General features: G+C 35.1%; 1 protein-coding gene across 2 annotated transcripts; it reads left to right on the top strand.

Moving 5' to 3' along the window:
• Positions 1–567: 567 nt before the first annotated feature.
• Positions 568–5,129, top strand: LOC139853207 (chlorophyll synthase, chloroplastic-like). 2 transcript variants are annotated; one of them, XM_071842587.1, is made up of 15 exons: positions 568–761; positions 854–898; positions 1,103–1,191; positions 2,277–2,364; positions 2,557–2,642; positions 2,741–2,827; positions 2,915–2,980; positions 3,058–3,141; positions 3,242–3,303; positions 3,573–3,648; positions 3,811–3,873; positions 3,978–4,059; positions 4,341–4,417; positions 4,662–4,709; positions 4,995–5,129. In XM_071842587.1, the coding sequence occupies exons 1-15, from the start codon at positions 653–655 to the stop codon at positions 5,055–5,057; spliced, it is 1,125 nt and encodes a 374-aa protein (XP_071698688.1). In that variant the 5' UTR covers positions 568–652; the 3' UTR covers positions 5,058–5,129. The 2 variants fall into 2 exon arrangements, with proteins under 2 accessions (XP_071698688.1, XP_071698687.1); XM_071842586.1 differs by having other exon boundaries at positions 568–767; positions 1,100–1,191.
• Positions 5,130–19,787: the final 14,658 nt, after the last annotated feature.

The raw sequence follows: 19,787 nt of genomic DNA, 5'->3' as shown, positions 1-19,787 counted from the left end.
TACACCAACAAAGCCCCCCACACTATTTTCACAAATTCAAATCGACCCCCAAACAGTGGGGGTAAAGTGTCAAATAACCATTTTCATAAAAAAAATCTTAAATAAACTCCACCCAAATATTCAACGAGTCATATCTTCTCGCTCGCAACGAGTTAAATTTTTCCGACACCATCGTTAAACTCGAAATAATTTTAGGAATACAATGTCACTAACTATACGCAAAACGGACGCTTTTTAAAAAACGCTAAATATTTGGGGTACTTTTCATACACGTTGATTTTGGGTTAAATTTTTAAAAGTCGACAACTTCATAGCGAAACGCAGATGCACATATATTGTTAATTTAAAATAACATTTAAATCTTTCACGGGTTATACCTTTTAGTTCGACTCGAGTTGCGCTTCAACGACATCATCGTTAGCCACGAAATAATTTTATAAACTAAACGCAATAAAATAAATTGAAAACCGAACCCCAGCGCGAAGCGAGTGTTCGAAAACTAGTAAGACTATAAGAGTAATGATGATGTCATTATTCAATTTATTGTCATTCTATCCTAAAGTTTTTCATTATACACTTGTTTGCATAACAATTGAAAATAGAAACAAGAATCAAATAAAAGTGTTATCTCTTCCTCCCCATAACTTGTTCAATGGCTACTATGGCTTCTTCTTTGCTAAATACTCTTTCTTGTTCCATTAATAAACCTAATTCAACAAGGCGTTATCCTCTACCATTACCAACACCCATTTCTCTATCTCGTTCTTGTAAGCTCAATCTTGTTAACTCTAAGATTAATCAAATTAAGTTTCTATTTATGTAATTTGCTTAATTTTTTCATTGAATTTGTTAGGTAGAAGGCTAACAATCAACGCAACGGAGACAGATGCAAATGAAGGTTAGTAAAGTTGGGGCCTTTAATTCCATTTCTTAATTAATTAATTAATGCCACACTTATTTATTTGTTTATTCATATATCCTAGAGTTTTAGTGCAGTATATACCATTTTGTCCTAAAGTATATAACTTTTATCAATTTTTTGATATTAAAATATGTTTTAATTGTGGGTGTTCAATTTCTTTTTTTCTTTCTAATTTAGCAGTGAAATCAAAGGCACCAGAGAAGGCACCAGCTGCAAGTGGATCCGGTTTTAATCAAATTCTTGGGATTAAAGGGGCTAAACAAGAAACTGTAAAGTTTTTTAATATCCCTTTCTTTTATGCTTTTTGTGTTATGATCTATATGTGAATTGTAATCTTTGATTATGTTCCTAAGTACTATGCCTGGCAAACGGGTCAGGTGGGTCGGCTTGGGTAACGGGTCAAAATGGTTTTGGGTTGAAATGGGTCATAGGTCAAACGGGTCAATTTCTTAAACGGGTCAAAATGGTTCAGGTTGGGCCGGTTTGGGTAACGGGTCGAAATGGGTCACGGGTCAAATGGGTCAAACGGGTTACATCACTTTTTTACATTTATTACATTATTTTAGTTATTATTATTAATTAAATATACATAAGAAACATTAATATACATAATAAATGATATAAACATGAATGCTTTATAAAATTTTGACGGATGAAACTTTTTATGCTTGACCCATTTGACCCATTCACAAAACCCATTAGACCTATTTCTATTTATTGATCTTTGAGTATTGATACCCATTAGACCCGTTCATTCATTTTTTGTATAAGACTCAATAGGTTGGAGAGAAACTCATTTGAATCTTTTTTTAAGTTTTGATTTACATTGTTAGGCCTAATTTTTCTTAAGACCCAATTGACCCGAAAGATTGACCCATTTGACCCGAATTTGAGTGTTTGGGTCTCAATTGCCAGGTATACTAAGTACCAATCATCAAGACATTGGTTTTTACTTTTATTTTTTTATCTATGTGTTGGTAATTCTTACAAGTCTTGCTCCATGTTTATTAGGTGAGCATTAATAATTGAGAATAATTGTCGGTCCTAGATTTTTTTTACTGTAAAACATGTTACTATTTAATGGAGTTGAATTTACTATCTGTTTAAATATATGTGTATATCAGATGGTCTTGATCGTTGGACCTAGAGGAATTATTCTGTCCTTGAAGGGTACCTAGCTTATGAAAAGAACGAGTAAACACATGGATAATTTAGTGATAATTGTTCAACTTATTGTTTTGATTTTACAAAGTTGTGAAGTTATAGGTGTTGCCTAGACATTCATGTAATTATAAATGACGTGATAACATAATTTTGAATCTTAACGCCGTTTTGAATTTTGTTTTCGGTGCAGGATATATGGAAGATCCGTGTTCAACTTACAAAGCCAGTTACTTGGCCTCCATTAATCTGGGGAGTCGTATGTGGAGCTGCTGCTTCTGGTACCGTAAAAGATTTTTTTTTTTTTTTTTTTTTAATTGACACTGATCTTAAGATATAATATATGGAAGGCAACTAACAAGTCACATTATAAAACCGGTTTTATTGTGGTTGAATCTTATTATTTGAAGTGAACAAACTAAACGTCAAGCGGTTGTTATATAAGTTCTGTTTTAACTTTGTTTGCATTGCAGGTAACTTCCAATGGACCGTGGAAGATGTTGCTAAATCAATTGTTTGCATGATGATGTCTGGCCCATTTCTAACTGGTTATACACAGGTAGATTACATTTTTCATGTTCTTATTTCCATTTTTATGAAACTTTTGGACAATCAAAGTACATAATTCATGGTTTTATATTTATTTCCGTTCTACAGACAATCAATGATTGGTATGATAGAGACATTGACGCTATTAACGAACCTTACCGTCCAATTCCTTCCGGAGCCATATCTGAAAATGACGTTAGTTTTGTAACTTTTTATTCACAATTTAAGTTGCTTTTTTAATATTTTAATGTGATGGAAGTTAAGTATCTTGTTAATCTTCAGGTCATTACTCAAATTTGGGTACTTCTTCTAGGAGGTATTGGATTGGCTGGGATATTGGACGTGTGGGTAAGTCTCGTCATCATGATATCATCATTTTTGTTTTAAATTTTAAACGGTAGTTCCTAAGGGCCGTTTTGTTACAGGCAGGGCATAAGTTCCCTACAATATTCTATCTAGCTTTGGGTGGATCATTGTTATCGTATATCTACTCAGCTCCACCTTTAAAGGTAATAACTAATTGTAATTTTTTATCAAGCCTTCGATTCGTTCAACACCAAATAATGTTGTTTTATCGAAACGGACCTTATATTGCTCATGTGGTTGCAGCTCAAACAGAATGGATGGATTGGCAACTTTGCATTAGGAGCAAGCTATATTAGCTTACCATGGTCAGACTTTCGGTTTTAGTCTTTATGCTTTATTAACTAACATGTGTTGTCAGTTTATTTGATAGTTAATACCATCATCAGGCTTGCTAGAGTCATGTTTGACTAATCTGAGTCAAACCTTGAACTTCGTTTTTGTTTAAATAGACTTTGTACAGTGGCATGATATTATTAATATAAATATCATTTTTAAATAGGCATTAAGACAAGCTCTAACTCCGAATCTATAAACCATGATCAATTACATTTACGGTTTGACTACTTTTGAACAGGTGGGCTGGTCAAGCATTGTTCGGAACGTTGACACCTGACATAGTAGTTCTCACACTTTTGTACAGTATAGCTGGGGTATGTAAACAAATACTCCTATATACATGTGACTAATCGTCAAACACTTCTATTATTCAATATTTGGGCTCAAGTGTTACTAATTATTAAGGAATGCAATAAGTACATGATAAAATTCAACCATAATTAACCTTGTTGTTTTTGCCTTTTTCCGAATTGAAGCTTGGTATAGCTATAGTAAATGACTTTAAAAGCGTTGAAGGAGACAGGAAAATGGGGCTCCAGGTTAGCCACACACAATTTCTTTGCTTTAATATATAATTATTTTGACTTATATTTACAGTTAAGTATAGTAATTTTGATCTTCGAATGTTGATGCATATAATTAGTCCCTTCCTGTGGCTTTTGGTGAAGAAACAGCTAAATGGATATGTGTTGGTGCCATTGACATAACTCAACTCTCTATAGCAGGTATGATCGTTATTTGTATTCGAATGACAATGTTCTGCTCTATTCTTCCTTTTAATGGCAACAACTTGCTATTTTGAAAAGTAGGTGGCAGTTCGACCAAATTTACCGATAAATGGGTCGACTTGGGTTATGTTACTATGTTAGTGTTATGGCTTCTAGTTCTTACTATGAACCGATGTGCCATGGGTTATTAATATATGGCTATCCATGATTATTATTAAATAATGACCGGTAAATATTATTCTGGAGCCTAATGTAATATCAATTTTTTTTTTTGGCAGGTTACCTTTTAGGATCTGGTAAACCATATTACGCCTTAGCACTCGTCGGGTTAATTGCCCCTCAAATCTTTTTTCAGGTAAGGAAAATCATTGCTAAATGCCCATCTAATCTGAGTGACTAATACTACCATGTTCAAATTTTTAATTACTCCGTGCTACAGTTTCTTCTTTTCTTCTCTAATATATCATCTTTGGAAAATTGAAATTGTAATGATCAACATTGTATTCACTTTCGCTCGTAAATGTCATTAATATCATGAAAGAGTACTGAGTTACATTATTGACCATCTTTTGATAAGTAAACCTTGTTTGTTGGTGCAGTTTAAGTACTTCCTTAAAGATCCAGTTAAATATGATGTCAAGTATCAGGTATGTTCTCCATAAATCGTGTTACATATAAACCCTTTAAAACATCTTTATGAGCAACGAGTGACATTTTTTGCGCAATTTTCATCGCTAATATTAAGTAAAAAAAAAAACTGTTTAGAAGTTTTAACCGCTTGAGTGAATAGCGATCACTCTTTATAACATCGTTACTTACGATTTTGCCATTATATACCCTTGAAAGCTTGTGTTATCATGATTTATTTAGATTTAGATGATAACATGCCTGAAATTTAGAGCTAACAAAGTCGTTTATTTTTTTAATTTCAGGCTAGTGCTCAACCATTTCTCGTTCTTGGTCTTCTGGTGACTGCTTTAGCTACGAGTCACTGATATACAGTTTGAAACATGTAACCGAGTCATTAGATAAAAGTAAGGTCAACAAATTTTTTAGCATTATTTTCAAACTTCTGCTCATAATTCAGATTTTTTTTCACCTTTGAGTTTAAATTTTTTGTTGTTATTATTGGAAATTTTCTGTTTTTCTGTATGTCCTAGCTATTGGCTTTCTTGGTGCGATATATGACAATTGTTGTTGTAAATATAACATTATCCGACTTCAAACTTGTTTATTGCTTACCTTTTTCTGAAATCAGAAATAGGTACTAATTATTTATGTAACATGTTAAGTTGGTATGGTGAATATATTTTAATTGACTTTCGATAAATGAAACAATATAAGAAAGGGAACTCTTGGACTTTTGAATCTATAATATAGTAGAATCTAAGATATTTTTTATTTAAGATTAATCCTCTTGGACTTTTGACTGCTCAAAAGTCAGATTTATATTAAATGAGATTATTAAAGGCAAAAAGACCAGTATTCCATGGCTAAACATGAAACCTGACACTTTTAGGCTGGGTTTGGGCTTGAGTATTCAGCTCTTGGGCTGGATATGGGGATAATTTTAAGTTTTTTTGCGGGTCCGGATATGAAGATGGGTTTAGATAGAAACTCGTATACCCGACTCGAAGGGGATTTCATTTCAATTATATTAATAACAGTAGTAAAATTTGATAATAATAATAATATAAGATATAATGCGGTAATGTGCTATGTTTTGATATTTATATATAGTTATTTAGATTTAGTACTCATTTTAATATCATTATTGAAACAAGAATTGAAATAGGCGAATGGTGAATGAGAATGACTAACAACGGAGATATTTGATACCCGCGAGAAAACCAGGTAACTTGAGAGTTAGGAAGTAAACGGGGATCCCCATTTACCAGTGGGGAAACCCGATAACCTGAGAGTTAGTAAGTAAATGGGGACCCGACGAGTATTTTAGGTCCGGGTTTAGGATAGAATGTCTTAACTGGGTTTGGGTCTGGGACTACTTAGACTTGGCATAAACCCAACCCGATGTCATCCCTAAGCAAAATCCTTTTAGTGTGTCCTCAATTATTTTTGTCTATTGTGTGTATCTAATTCTAATTTACAGTTTTAGTGTGTATCTGATGACTCAGGTGTATAAAAGCACTCCCATATGAGTGGTACAATTTTCGAAGTTCCTATTTCGGAACGTCGGGTTTTCGGCGTCCTATCACACAAGCCAGCGTTCCCGCCGGCCTCCTCCCGGCTTTCTCTGTACGAAGTCCATAAATGGTCGTTTGGTTTTTCAAAAAATTCACATATACTATTCACTTAACATGGATACTAAACTACTTCTCCATTATTTCCACTTCAAAGTTCCGTTAGATCTTCGAATAGAACTTTGAGTTAAGACGTCACCACTTTCAGTGCTCTAAGTTATAATTTATCCGACACATTATTGACGTGTCATCAGTTAGTCAAAAGTTGTCACTTTTTGTGATTCGAAACTCGTATAATATACGGTTATTTCTATCTTTTATCTCTATTTCATAATGTTTTTCATTATTACTATACTAGATGTTGTTATTGTCATCAGTGGCGGAGGCATGATTTTTTTTTTTCATCGGGGGCAACAAAAATTTAAAAGTGTAGCAATTTCTTTTGGACAAAATATGGATGTTTTTGACAAAATACGGAGGATTTTAGGCAAAATACAGAGATTTTGGGCAATATGCGGAGGCGTTTGGGCAATATACGAAAGCTTTAGGGGCAAAATTTGAAGACTTTTGGGCAAAAAAAAGACCCAACCCGTTATTATATCGACCCAGAAAATATTTTCTTTCATTTAACGCATTAATATCGATAACAACGATACCGTAGTTATGTTCACAAAACATTTCCAATACTTTACAAGTTTAAACAACTTTAATTTATACATTACATAAGTTTAGATGTCAAAATGGGCATAACAACCCACGACCCGTTTAACACAACCAAAAGACACTTTCGACCCAAAGCGTTTAACTCCGACATAAGACCGAGCATGGTGATTGGGAAAACACTACCCACTCCTAAATTGAATCCAAAAGCAAAGTCTTCTAAGCAACCCGCAATAATTCACTAATCCTCGCGCTTACCCTTGCCACCTCTTCCATGCAAATCTATAAAAAAATATATAAACAACAAGAGGGTAAGCTATAAAGCTTAGTGAGGATAAACATACTATATACATACAAATGCATATAATATATTTACACTCACCTTAGTGCCTTGATGAATGCAAAGCCAAATCCGCAACCGCTAATGGAAAATACCTATTCCATTTATGTGATGCCCCGTACAAAACCATCGTGTACGAATCATCAACAACAGGATCATTACAAGGTCAAATACTATATGCTGTTTCAAAAAGAGTTTGCATTCATGATAAAAGGTGACGTTTTAACCAACATCAAATGTTTAACATCCGAAAGTATGCTTCTACGAATAGCAAGCAAAAATAATAGTATGTGACCCATAGGTCGTTACGAATACATTGTTTCAAAAGTAACATAGTTTGAATGCAAATTAAATGTTTCATGCTAAGACATCTCTAATAAGCGCACCGGGAGTCTACAAAGCATAACAACTACAGCGGAAGCAATCAAACCTTAAGCACCTGAGAAAAACGTGCTTAAAAACATCAACACAAAGTTTGGTGAGCTATAGTTTAAGTATAACAGTAATGTAAGGTAGGCCACGAGATTTCAGTGCTTCAAACAGCGTTTCAAAACAGTATGAAAAGTATATGTTCAACCGTGGGCACTTGGTAAATAACTTAACGTTTATAACCCCCTAAAAGTACACTTGGCGAGTGCGTATGTTTACGAAGTATTAAACACCCGTTAAATGCTAACGCTACTAGCCCGAGTGGGGATGTCAAACCCTATGGATCCATATCTAAGATTCGCGTTCACCGGTTCAAAGACCAATGACTAAACGTTACCGAGCTAAGGGGAAAGTTTATGCCGTTGTATAACCCACACATATATAAAGTTTAAGTACTCGTGCCTAGTATGTAAAACGTAAAATGCGCATGTATTCTCAGTTCCCAAAATAGTTAAAGTAAAAAGGGATGCTATAACTCACAGTGGAAAGTAGTAAAAGTCGATACGCGGGAATAGTAAGCAAGTGGTTGGTCCGAAAGGTCCTCAACCTAAGTCAAAAGTTACTAAGTCAGTAAATCATTCCCAAAGGTTTAAAAGTATGTAAATTAGGTCTTAATTACCATCATCATTCATCATTAAACAAAAAGTGTAAAGTAAGTTTTAAGTCAAGACTAGGGTTTGTAATAAAGGCTGACTTCGTTCAGTCGCCACGACCTTTATACAAACTTAAATGAAGTGAGAACAGTGGGCATGGCTCCGTATATGAGTCCCCTAGAGGCTGACCAATTTCCAGAACCAAACTCGTCTTCGTTTGAACGTGGTGACGGTTTAAGTACGAGTAGGTCAGAAATTTCAGCACAACGTTAATAGGGTGTAGTGACTTTCGGGAGGCCATAGATCCTAAACCGTAAATCGGATTAAGACGAGGTATAAACGGAAAATCATATAATCGACAGAACTAACTGAAAATCAACTTTCCAGTAGCCCAGGTAGTCTGATCAGTTCCAGAAACAGTAAGTAAAGGTGTTCCGGTGGGTTCTTGGTGCTTGATGCTCATCACGGTTCTCATTCTTGATGCGTATAGCTTCAAGTGTACAACTCGTTGATGGGTTTACATCATCTTAACCAAGGTTTGACCATCATAACATTAGTGTAAGTCTAAGATAAGTAGCACAACTCATTTAAGTGTTGTAAGTAGTTTGATGAACCAAAGTTACATCAAGATCTTAGATCCGACACATACATGAGTTATAAAAGTAATATTAAGCTACAAACTTGAAAGTAAACTAAATAAACAAGATCATAAGTTGTAGAACTTAGATCTTAGCTAGATCTTAAAGATCCTAGACTAGAAAGTCTAGATCTAGTGTTCTTAAGTTAGATCCTAAGTTATAAAACTTGGATCTACACTTTAATGAAACCATAAGTTATGGAACTTATATTTTCAACTTGTAAAATGTAAGTAAGCTTGTAAGCTCTTATTTACAACAAAATTAGAAGACCATAAGTTATATAAACTTAGATCAAACACAAGTGTATGAAGTTATAACTAGAAAGTTATACTTCCATGTTCTTGAACTTACAAAGTTAACTTTTAGTTTCAAGAAATATGAGATCAAGCTTAACTAGTAATACTTGACCAAATTTAACAACATCACAACTTTAAAGTACATAAAATGAAGAGAAAAACTAGATCTACAAGTAATAAGTTCATGGTTGTTCATACTTCGGAAGATTCAAGCCAAGGATTTGATCTTCAAGAAAGTAAACCTTAAGTTTACAAACATGAACACAAGTATGATTATAAAACTCATGAACTTTAAATCTTTTGACATTTTAAGTGTAGAACCATAAGTTATAGAACTTAGATCCTTGTTCTTGGTTCTTCATCAAACAAAGATGAAAGTAACCAAGATTACATGAAGATACAAGTTAGAAAACTTAATCTTTAACATAAACAAGTAACAAGTAACAAATCAAATAAAATGATGATGATATTGAAATGTCCCGTTCTTATTGATTAAAAACGTTCCATATTAATTGATTTCGTTGCGAGGTTTTGACCTCTATATGAGACGTTTTTCAAAGACTGCATTCATTTTAAAACAAACCATAACCTTTATTTCATCAATAAAGGTTTAAAAAGCTTTACGTAGATTATCAAATAATGATAATCTAAAATATCCTGTTTACACACGACCATTACATAATGGTTTACAATACAAATATGTTACAACAAAATAAGTTTCTTGAATGCAGTTTTTACACAATATCATACAAGCATGGACTCCAAATCTCGTCCTTATTTAAGTATGCGACAGCGGAAGCTCTTAATAATCACCTGAGAATAAACATGCTTAAAACGTCAACAAAAATGTTGGTGAGTTATAGGTTTAACCTATATATATCAAATCATAATAATAGACCACAAGATTTCATATTTCAATACACACCCCATACATAGAGATAAAAATCATTCATATGGTGAACACCTGGTAACCGACATTAACAAGATGCATATATAAGAATATCCCCATCATTCCGGGACACCCTTCGGATATGATATAAATTTCGAAGTACTAAAGCATCCGGTACTTTGGATGGGGTTTGTTAGGCCCAATAGATCTATCTTTAGGATTCGCGTCAATTAGGGTGTCTGTTCCCTAATTCTTAGATTACCAGACTTAATAAAAAGGGGCATATTCGATTTCGATAATTCAACCATAGAATGTAGTTTCACGTACTTGTGTCTATTTTGTAAATCATTTATAAAACCTGCATGTATTCTCATCCCAAAAATATTAGATTTTAAAAGTGGGACTATAACTCACTTTCACAGATTTTTTTACTTCGTCGGGAAGTAAGACTTGGCCACTGGTTGATTCACGAACCTATAACAATATATACATATATATCAAAGTATGTTCAAAATATATTTACAACACTTTTAATATATTTTGATGTTTTACGTTTATTAAGTCAGCTGTCCTCGTTAGTAACCTACAACTAGTTGTCCACAGTTAGATGTACAGAAATAAATCGATAAATATTATCTTGAATCAATCCACGACCCAGTGTATACGTATCTCAGTATTGATCACAACTCAAACTATATATATTTTGAAATCAACCTCAACCCTGTATAGCTAACTCCAACATTCACATATAGAGTGTCTATGGTTGTTCCGAAATATATATAGATGTGTCGACATGATAGGTCGAAACATTGTATACGTGTCTATGGTATCTCAAGATTACATAATATATAATACAAGTTGATTAAGTTATGGTTGGAATAGATTTGTTACCAATTTTCACGTAGCTAAAATGAGAAAAATTATCCAATCTTGTTTTACCCATAACTTCTTCATTTTAAATCCGTTTTGAGTGAATCAAATTGCTATGGTTTCATATTGAACTCTATTTTATGAATCTAAACAAAAAAGTATAGGTTTCTAGTCGGAAAAATAAGTTACAAGTCGTTTTTGTAAAGGTAGTCATTTCAGTCGAAAGAACGACGTCTAGATGACCATTTTAGAAAACATACTTCCACTTTGAGTTTAACCATAATTTTTGGATATAGTTTCATGTTCATAATAAAAATCATTTTCTCAGAATAACAACTTTTAAATCAAAGTTTATCATAGTTTTTAATTAACTAACCCAAAACAGCCCGCGGTGTTACTACGACGGCGTAAATCCGGTTTTACGGTGTTTTTCGTGTTTCCAGGTTTTAAATCATTAAGTTAGCATATCATATAGATATAGAACATGTGTTTAGTTGATTTTAAAAGTCAAGTTAGAAGGATTAACTTTTGTTTGCGAACAAGTTTAGAATTAACTAAACTATGTTCTAGTGATTACAAGTTTAAACCTTCGAATAAGATAGCTTTATATGTATGAATCGAATGATGTTATGAACATCATTACTACCTTAAGTTCCTTGGATAAACCTACTGGAAAAGAGAAAAATGGATCTAGCTTCAATGGATCCTTGGATGGCTCGAAGTTCTTGAAGCAGAATCATGACACGAAAACAAGTTCAAGTAAGATCATCACTTGAAATAAGATTGTTATAGTTATAGAAATTGAACCAAAGTTTGAATATGATTATTACCTTGTATTAGAATGATAACCTACTGTAAGAAACAAAGATTTCTTGAGGTTGGATGATCACCTTACAAGATTGGAAGTGAGCTAGCAAACTTGAAAGTATTCTTGATTTTATGAAACTAGAACTTTTGGAATTTATGAAGAACACTTAGAAATTGAAGATAGAACTTGAGAGAGATCAATTAGATGAAGAAAATTGAAGAATGAAAGTGTTTGTAGGTGTTTTTGGTCGTTGGTGTATGGATTAGATATAAAGGATATGTTATTTTGTTTTCATGTAAATAAGTCATGAATGATTACTCATATTTTTGTAATTTTATGAGATATTTCATGCTAGTTGCCAAATGATGGTTCCCACATGTGTTAGGTGACTCACATGGGCTGCTAAGAGCTGATCATTGGAGTGTATATACCAATAGTACATACATCTAAAAGCTGTGTATTGTACGAGTACGAATACGGGTGCATACGAGTAGAATTGTTGATGAAACTGAACGAGGATGTAATTGTAAGCATTTTTGTTAAGTAGAAGTATTTTGATAAGTGTCTTGAAGTCTTTCAAAAGTGTATGAATACATATTAAAACACTACATGTATATACATTTTAACTGAGTCGTTAAGTCATCGTTAGTCGTTACATGTAAATGTTGTTTTGAAACCTTTAGGTTAACGATCTTGTTAAATGTTGTTAACCCAATGTTTATAATATCAAAAGAGATTTTAATTTATTATATTATCATGATATTATGATGTACGAATATCTCTTAATATGATATATATACATTAAATGTCGTTACAACGATAAACGTTACATATATGTCTCGTTTCAAAATCATTAAGTTAGTAGTCTTGTTTTTACATATGTAGTTCATTGTTAATATAATTAATGATATGTTTACTTATCATAATATCATGTTAACTATATATATAACCATATATATGTCATCATATAGTTTTTTTACAAGTTTTAACGTTCGTGAATCACCGGTCAACTTGGGTGGTCAATTGTCTATATGAAACCTATTTCAATTAATCAAGTCTTAACAAGTTTGATTGCTTAACATGTTGGAAACATTTAATCATGTAAATATCAATCTCAATTAATATATATAAACATGGAAAAGTTCGGGTCACTACAGTACCTACCCGTTAAATAAATTTCGTCCCGAAATTTTAAACAGTTGAAGGTGTTGACGAATCTTCTAGAAATAGATGCGGGTATTTCTTCTTCATCTGATCTTCACGCTCCCAGGTGAACTCGGGTCCTCTACGAGCATTCCATCGAACCTTAACAATTGGTATCTTGTTTTGCTTAAGTCTTTTAACCTCACGATCCATTATTTCGACGGGTTCTTCGATGAATTGAAGTTTTTCGTTGATTTGGATTTCATCTAACGGAATAGTGAGATCTTCTTTAGCAAAACATTTCTTCAAATTCGAGACGTGGAAAGTGTTATGTACAGCCGCGAGTTGTTGAGGTAACTCAAGTCGGTAAGCTACTGGTCCGACACGATCAATAATCTTGAATGGTCCAATATATCTTGGATTTAATTTCCCTCGTTTACCAAATCGAACAACGCCTTTCCAAGGTGCTATTTTAAGCATGACCATCTCTCCAATTTCAAATTCTATATCTTTTCTTTTAATGTCAGCGTAGCTCTTTTGTCGACTTTGGGCGGTTTTCAACCGTTGTTGAATTTGGATGATTTTCTCGGTAGTTTCTTGTATAATCTCCGGACCCGTAATCTGTCTATCCCCCACTTCACTCCAACAAATTGGAGACCTGCACTTTCTACCATAAAGTGCTTCAAATGGCGCCATCTCAATGCTTGAATGGTAGCTATTGTTGTAGGAAAATTCTGCTAACGGTAGATGTCGATCCCAACTGTTTCCGAAATCAATAACACATGCTCGTAGCATGTCTTCAAGCGTTTGTATTGTCCTTTCGCTCTACCCATCAGTTTGTGGATGATAGGCAGTACTCATGTCTAGACGAGTTCCTAATGCTTGCTGTAATGTCTGCCAGAATCTTGAAATAAATCTGCCATCCCTATCAGAGATAATAGAGATTGGTATTCCATGTCTGGAGACGACTTCCTTCAAATACAGTCGTGCTAACTTCTCCATCTTGTCATCTTCTCTTATTGGCAGGAAGTGTGCTGATTTGGTGAGACGATCAACTATTACCCAAATAGTATCAAAACCACTTGCAGTCCTTGGCAATTTAGTGATGAAATCCATGGTAATGTTTTCCCATTTCCATTCTGGGATTTCGGGTTGTTGAAGTAGACCTGATGGTTTCTGATGCTCAGCTTTGACCTTAGAACATGTCAAACATTCTCCTACGTATTTAGCAACATCGGCTTTCATCCCCGGCCACCAAAAATGTTTCTTGAGATCCTTGTACATTTTCCCCGTTCCAGGATGTATTGAGTATCTGGTTTTATGAGCTTCTCTAAGTACCATTTCTCTCATATCTCCAAATTTTGGCACCCAAATCCTTTCAGCCCTATACCGGGTTCCGTCTTCCCGAATATTAAGATGCTTCTCCGATCCCTTGGGTATTTCATCCTTTAAATTTCCCTCTTTTAAAACTCCTTGTTGCGCCTCCTTTATTTGAGTAGTAAGGTTATTATGAATCATTATATTCATAGATTTTACTCGAATGGGTTCTCTGTCCTTCCTGCTCAAGGCATCGGCTACCACATTTGCCTTCCCCGGGTGGTAACGAATCTCAAAGTCGTAATCATTCAACAATTCAATCCACCTACGCTGCCTCATATTCAGTTGTTTCTGATTAAATATGTGTTGAAGACTTTTGTGGTCGGTATATATAATACTTTTGACCCCATATAAGTAGTGCCTCCAAGTCTTTAATGCAAAAACAACCGCGCCTAATTCCAAATCATGCGTCGTATAATTTTGTTCGTGAATCTTCAATTGTCTAGACGCATAAGCAATCACCTTCGTTCGTTGCATTAATACACAACCGAGACCTTGCTTTGATGCGTCACAATAAATCACAAAATCATCATTCCCTTCAGGCAATGACAATATAGGTGCCGTAGTTAGCTTTTTCTTCAATAACTGAAACGCTTTCTCTTGTTCGTCATTCCATTCAAATTTCTTCCCTTTATGCGTTAATGCAGTCAAGGGTTTTGCTATTCTGGAAAAGTCTTGGATGAACCTTCTGTAGTAACCAGCTAGTCCTAAAAACTGGCGTATGTGTTTCGGAGTTTTCGGGGTTTCCCACTTTTCAACAGTTTCTATCTTTGCCGGATCCACCTTAATACCTTCTTTGTTCACTATGTGACCGAGGAATTGAACTTCTTCCAACCAAAATGCACACTTTGAAAACTTAGCGTACAATTCTTCCTTCCTCAATACTTCTAACACCTTTCTCAAATGTTCACCGTGTTCTTGGTCATTCTTTGAGTAAATAAGTATGTCATCAATGAACACAATGACAAACTTGTCAAGGTATGGTCCACACACTCGGTTCATAAGGTCCATGAACACAGCTGGTGCATTAGTTAAACCAAACGGCATGACCATAAACTCGTAATGACCGTAACGTGTTCTGAAAGCAGTCTTTGGAATATCATCTTCTTTCACCCGCATTTGATGATACCCGGAACGTAAGTCAATCTTTGAATAAACAGACGAGCCTTGTAGTTGATCAAATAAGTCGTCGATTCTCGGTAGTGGGTAGCGGTTCTTGATGGTAAGTTTGTTCAACTCTCGGTAGTCGATACACAACCTGAATGTACCATCTTTCTTCTTGACAAACAAAACAGGAGCTCCCCACGGTGATGTGCTTGGTCGAATGAAACCACGCTCTAAAAGTTCTTGTAATTGGCTTTGCAGTTCTTTCATCTCGCTGGGTGCGAGTCTGTAAGGAGCACGAGCTATTGGTGCAGCTCCTGGTACAAGATCTATTTGAAATTCAACGGATCGATGTGGGGGTAATCCCGGTAATTCTTTCGGAAATACATAGGGAAATTCTTTTGCGACGGGAACATCATTGATGCTCTTTTCTTCAGTTTGTACTTTCTCGACGTGTGCTAGAACAGCATAGCAACCTTTTCTTATTAGTTTTTGTGCCTTCAAATTACTAATAAGATGTAGCTTCGTGTTGCCCTTTTCTCCGTACACCATTAAGGGTTTTCCTTTTTCTCGTATAATGCGAATTGCATTTTTGTAACAAACGATCTCCGCTTTCACTTCTTTCAACCAGTCCATACCGATTATCACATCAAAACTCCCTAACTCTACTGGTATCAAATCAATCTTAAATGTTTCGCTAACCAGTTTAATTTCTCGATTCCGACATATATTATCTGCTGAAATTAATTTACCATTTGCTAATTCGAGTAAAAATTTACTATCCAAAGGCGTCAATGGACAACTTAATTTAGCACAAAAATCTCTACTCATATAGCTTCTATCCGCACCCGAATCAAATAAAACATAAGCAGATTTATTGTCAATAAGAAACGTACCCGTAACAAGCTCCGGGTCTTCCTGTGCCTCTACCGCATTAATATTGAAAACTCTTCCACGGCCTTGTCCATTCGTGTTCTCCTGGTTCGGGCAATTTCTAATAATGTGGCCTGGTTTTCCACATTTATAACAAACTACATTGGCATAACTTGCTCCGACACTACTTGCTCCGCCATTACTCATTCCGACACCATTTGTTCCTTTCGTTCTATTAACCCCTGGTCCGTAGACCTCACACTTCGCCGCGCTATGACCATTTCTTTTACACTTGTTGCAAAATTTGGTGCAGAACCCCGAGTGATTCTTTTCACACCTTTGGCATAGCTGCTTCTGATTGTTGTTGTTGTTGCGGTTATTATTGTTGTTGGGATGATTGTTGTAGTTGCTGTTGTTGTTGTTGTTATTGTTGTTGTTGGGCCGTTTGTTGTAGTTGCGATTGATGTTGCGATTGTTGGGATAATTGTTGCGATTATTGTTGTAATTGCTGTTGTTGTTGTATTGGTGATTCTTATCACCGTTTTCCTCCCACTTTCTTTTGACTTGCTTCACATTGGCCTCTTCAGCAGTCTGTTCTTTAATTCTTTCTTCAATCTGGTTCACTAGTTTGTGAGCCATTCTACATGCCTGTTGTATGGAGGCGGGCTCGTGTGAACTTATATCTTCTTGGATTCTTTCCGGTAATCCTTTCACAAACGCGTCGATCTTCTCTTCCTCATCTTCGAATGCTCCCGGACACAATAGGCACAATTCTGTGAATCGTCTTTCGTACGTGGTAATATCAAATCCTTGGGTTCGTAACCCTCTAAGTTCTGTCTTGAGCTTATTGACCTCGGTTCTGGGACGGTACTTCTCGTTCATCAAGTGCTTGAATGCTGACCACGGTAGTGCGTACGCATCATCTTGTCCCACTTGCTCTAGATAGGTATTCCACCATGTTAACGCAGAACCTGTGAAGGTATGCGTAGCGTACTTCACTTTGTCCTCTTCAGTACACTTACTTATGGCAAACACCGATTCAACCTTCTCGGTCCACCGTTTCAATCCGATCGGTCCTTCGGTTCCATCAAATTCCAAAGGTTTGCAGGCAGTGAATTCTTTGTAGGTGCATCCTACACGATTTCCTGTACTGCTAGATCCAAGGTTATTGTTGGTATGTAGCGCAGCCTGTACTGCGGCTATGTTTGAAGCTAGAAAAGTACGGAATTCCTCTTCATTCATATTCACGGTGTGTCGAGTAGTCGGTGCCATTTCCTTCAAAATAGTTAAATGGAACAAGTTAATCATACAGAATATTAAGAGTAGTTAATAGTATTTCGTAGCATAATATGAACTCATTTATAAAAGCTTTTTATTCATATTAGCGTTTTATAAGTTTAAATTCGGGTAGTACCTACCCGTTAAGTTCATACTTAGTAGCTAATATACAATTCAACTACTACAATTCTATATGAAAAACTGATTGTAATAATATTTCGCGTTCAAACTTTTATACAATATTTTACAAACTTACAATACCGCTTATTTTACGTAAAGCATGAAATATAGCACACAATAACTTTGATACAAGATAGTTGTGAAGACAATTCTAGCTAGTACACAAGTCGTTCGGCAAAGGCAATAAAGACACGTAATTCATACGTCCAGAAACAAGTCATGCATTCTAGTTTTACTAGGACTACTTCCCATCCTTGGTCTTGTGCAACATAACCGTTATGGCCGTTGATAAGACAGCGTGTTGTAACGTCATCAAAGGGACGAGGGTTACGTAATGTCCAACAGTCCCGTAATAATCTAAAAACCTCATTTCTTACCCCAATTACCGACTCCGTCACTTGTGGAAACGTTTTGTTTAATAGTTGTAGCCCGATGTTCTTGTTCTCACTTTGGTGAGAAGCGAACATTACTAATCCGTAAGCATAACATGCTTCTTTATGTTGCATGTTAGCCGCTTTTTCTAAATCACGAAGTCCTATATTCGGATATACTGAGTCAAAATAATTTCTTAACCCGTTGCGTAAAATAGCATTTGGGTTCCCCGCAATATATGCGTCAAAGTAAACACATCGTAACTTATGGATTTCCCAATGTGATATTCCCCATCTTCCGAACGAAAGCCTTTTATAAACCAAGGCATTCTTGGAACGTTCTTCGAATGTCTTACAAACTGATCTTGCCTTAAATAGTTGTGCCGAGGAATTCTGACCGACTCTAGACAAGATTTCATCAATCATGTCTCCGGGTAGGTCTCTTAAAATATTGGGTTGTCTATCCATTTTGTGTTTTTATACTGTAAAATAGACAAGAGTTAGATTCATAAAAAAATACTTATTAATACAAGCAATTTTTACATATATCATAAAGCATAAGCACACTATATAACATATATTACACCACACGAATATAACTATCTTATTCCGACTCGCTCGTTTCTTCTTGTTCGGTTTTGGTTCGTTTTGCCAAGTTTCTAGGGATATATGATGTTCCCCTAATACGAGCCGTCGTTATCCACATTGGTTTAGAAAAACCTGGTGGTTTAGAGGTTCCCGGGTCATTGTTACAACTTAAGGAATTCGGGGGTTGACGATACATATAAAGTTCATCGGGGTTGGAATTAGATTTCTCTATTTTTATGCCCTTTCCCTTATTATTTTCTTTTGCCTTTTTAAATTCAGTTGGGGTAATTTCTATAACATCATCGGAATTCTCGTCGGAATCCGATTCATCGGAGAATTGGTAATCCTCCCAATATTTTGCTTCCTTGGCGGAAACACCATTGACCATGATTAACCTTGGTCGGTTGGTTGAGGATTCTCTTTTACTTAACCATTTTATTATTTCCCCCACCGATTCTATTTCTTCTTCCGGTTCCGATTCTTCTTCCGGTTCCGATTCTTCTTCCGGTTCCGACTCTTCTTCCGGTTCCTCTTTGGGAACTTGTGAATCAGTCCACGAATCATTCCAATTTACATTTGACTCTTCATTATTATTAGGTGAGTCAATGGGACTTGTTCTAGAGGTAGACATCTATCACATAATATCAAACACGTTAAGAGATTAATATATCACATAATATTCATATGTTAAAAATATATAGTTTCCAACAAAAATGTTAAGCAATCATTTTTAAAGAAAACACGGTCGAAGTCCAGACTCACTAATGCATCCTAACAAACTCGATAAGACACACTAATGCAAATTTTCTGGTTCTCTAAGACCAACGCTCGGATACCAACTGAAATGTCCCGTTCTTATTGATTAAAAACGTTCCATATTAATTGATTTCGTTGCGAGGTTTTGACCTCTATATGAGACGTTTTTCAAAGACTGCATTCATTTTAAAACAAACCATAACCTTTATTTCATCAATAAAGGTTTAAAAAGCTTTACGTAGATTATCAAATAATGATAATCTAAAATATCCTGTTTACACACGACCATTACATAATGGTTTACAATACAAATATGTTACAACAAAATAAG

This window comes from Rutidosis leptorrhynchoides, chromosome 6, assembly GCF_046630445.1.
Source record: "Rutidosis leptorrhynchoides isolate AG116_Rl617_1_P2 chromosome 6, CSIRO_AGI_Rlap_v1, whole genome shotgun sequence".
NCBI classification, from domain to species: domain Eukaryota; kingdom Viridiplantae; phylum Streptophyta; class Magnoliopsida; order Asterales; family Asteraceae; genus Rutidosis; species Rutidosis leptorrhynchoides.
This window is presented reverse-complemented; position numbering and strand designations above follow the sequence as displayed.

Coding starts and splice junctions, on each gene's coding strand:
- LOC139853207 (XM_071842586.1), top strand. CDS start 653: ATGGCTACTATGGCTTCTTCTTTGCTAAATACTCTTTCTTGTTCCATT. Junction 1,192..2,276: donor AAGGGGCTAAACAAGAAACT/GTAAAGTTTTTT, acceptor TTTTCGGTGCAG/GATATATGGAAGATCCGTGT. Junction 2,828..2,914: donor GAGCCATATCTGAAAATGAC/GTTAGTTTTGTA, acceptor GTTAATCTTCAG/GTCATTACTCAAATTTGGGT.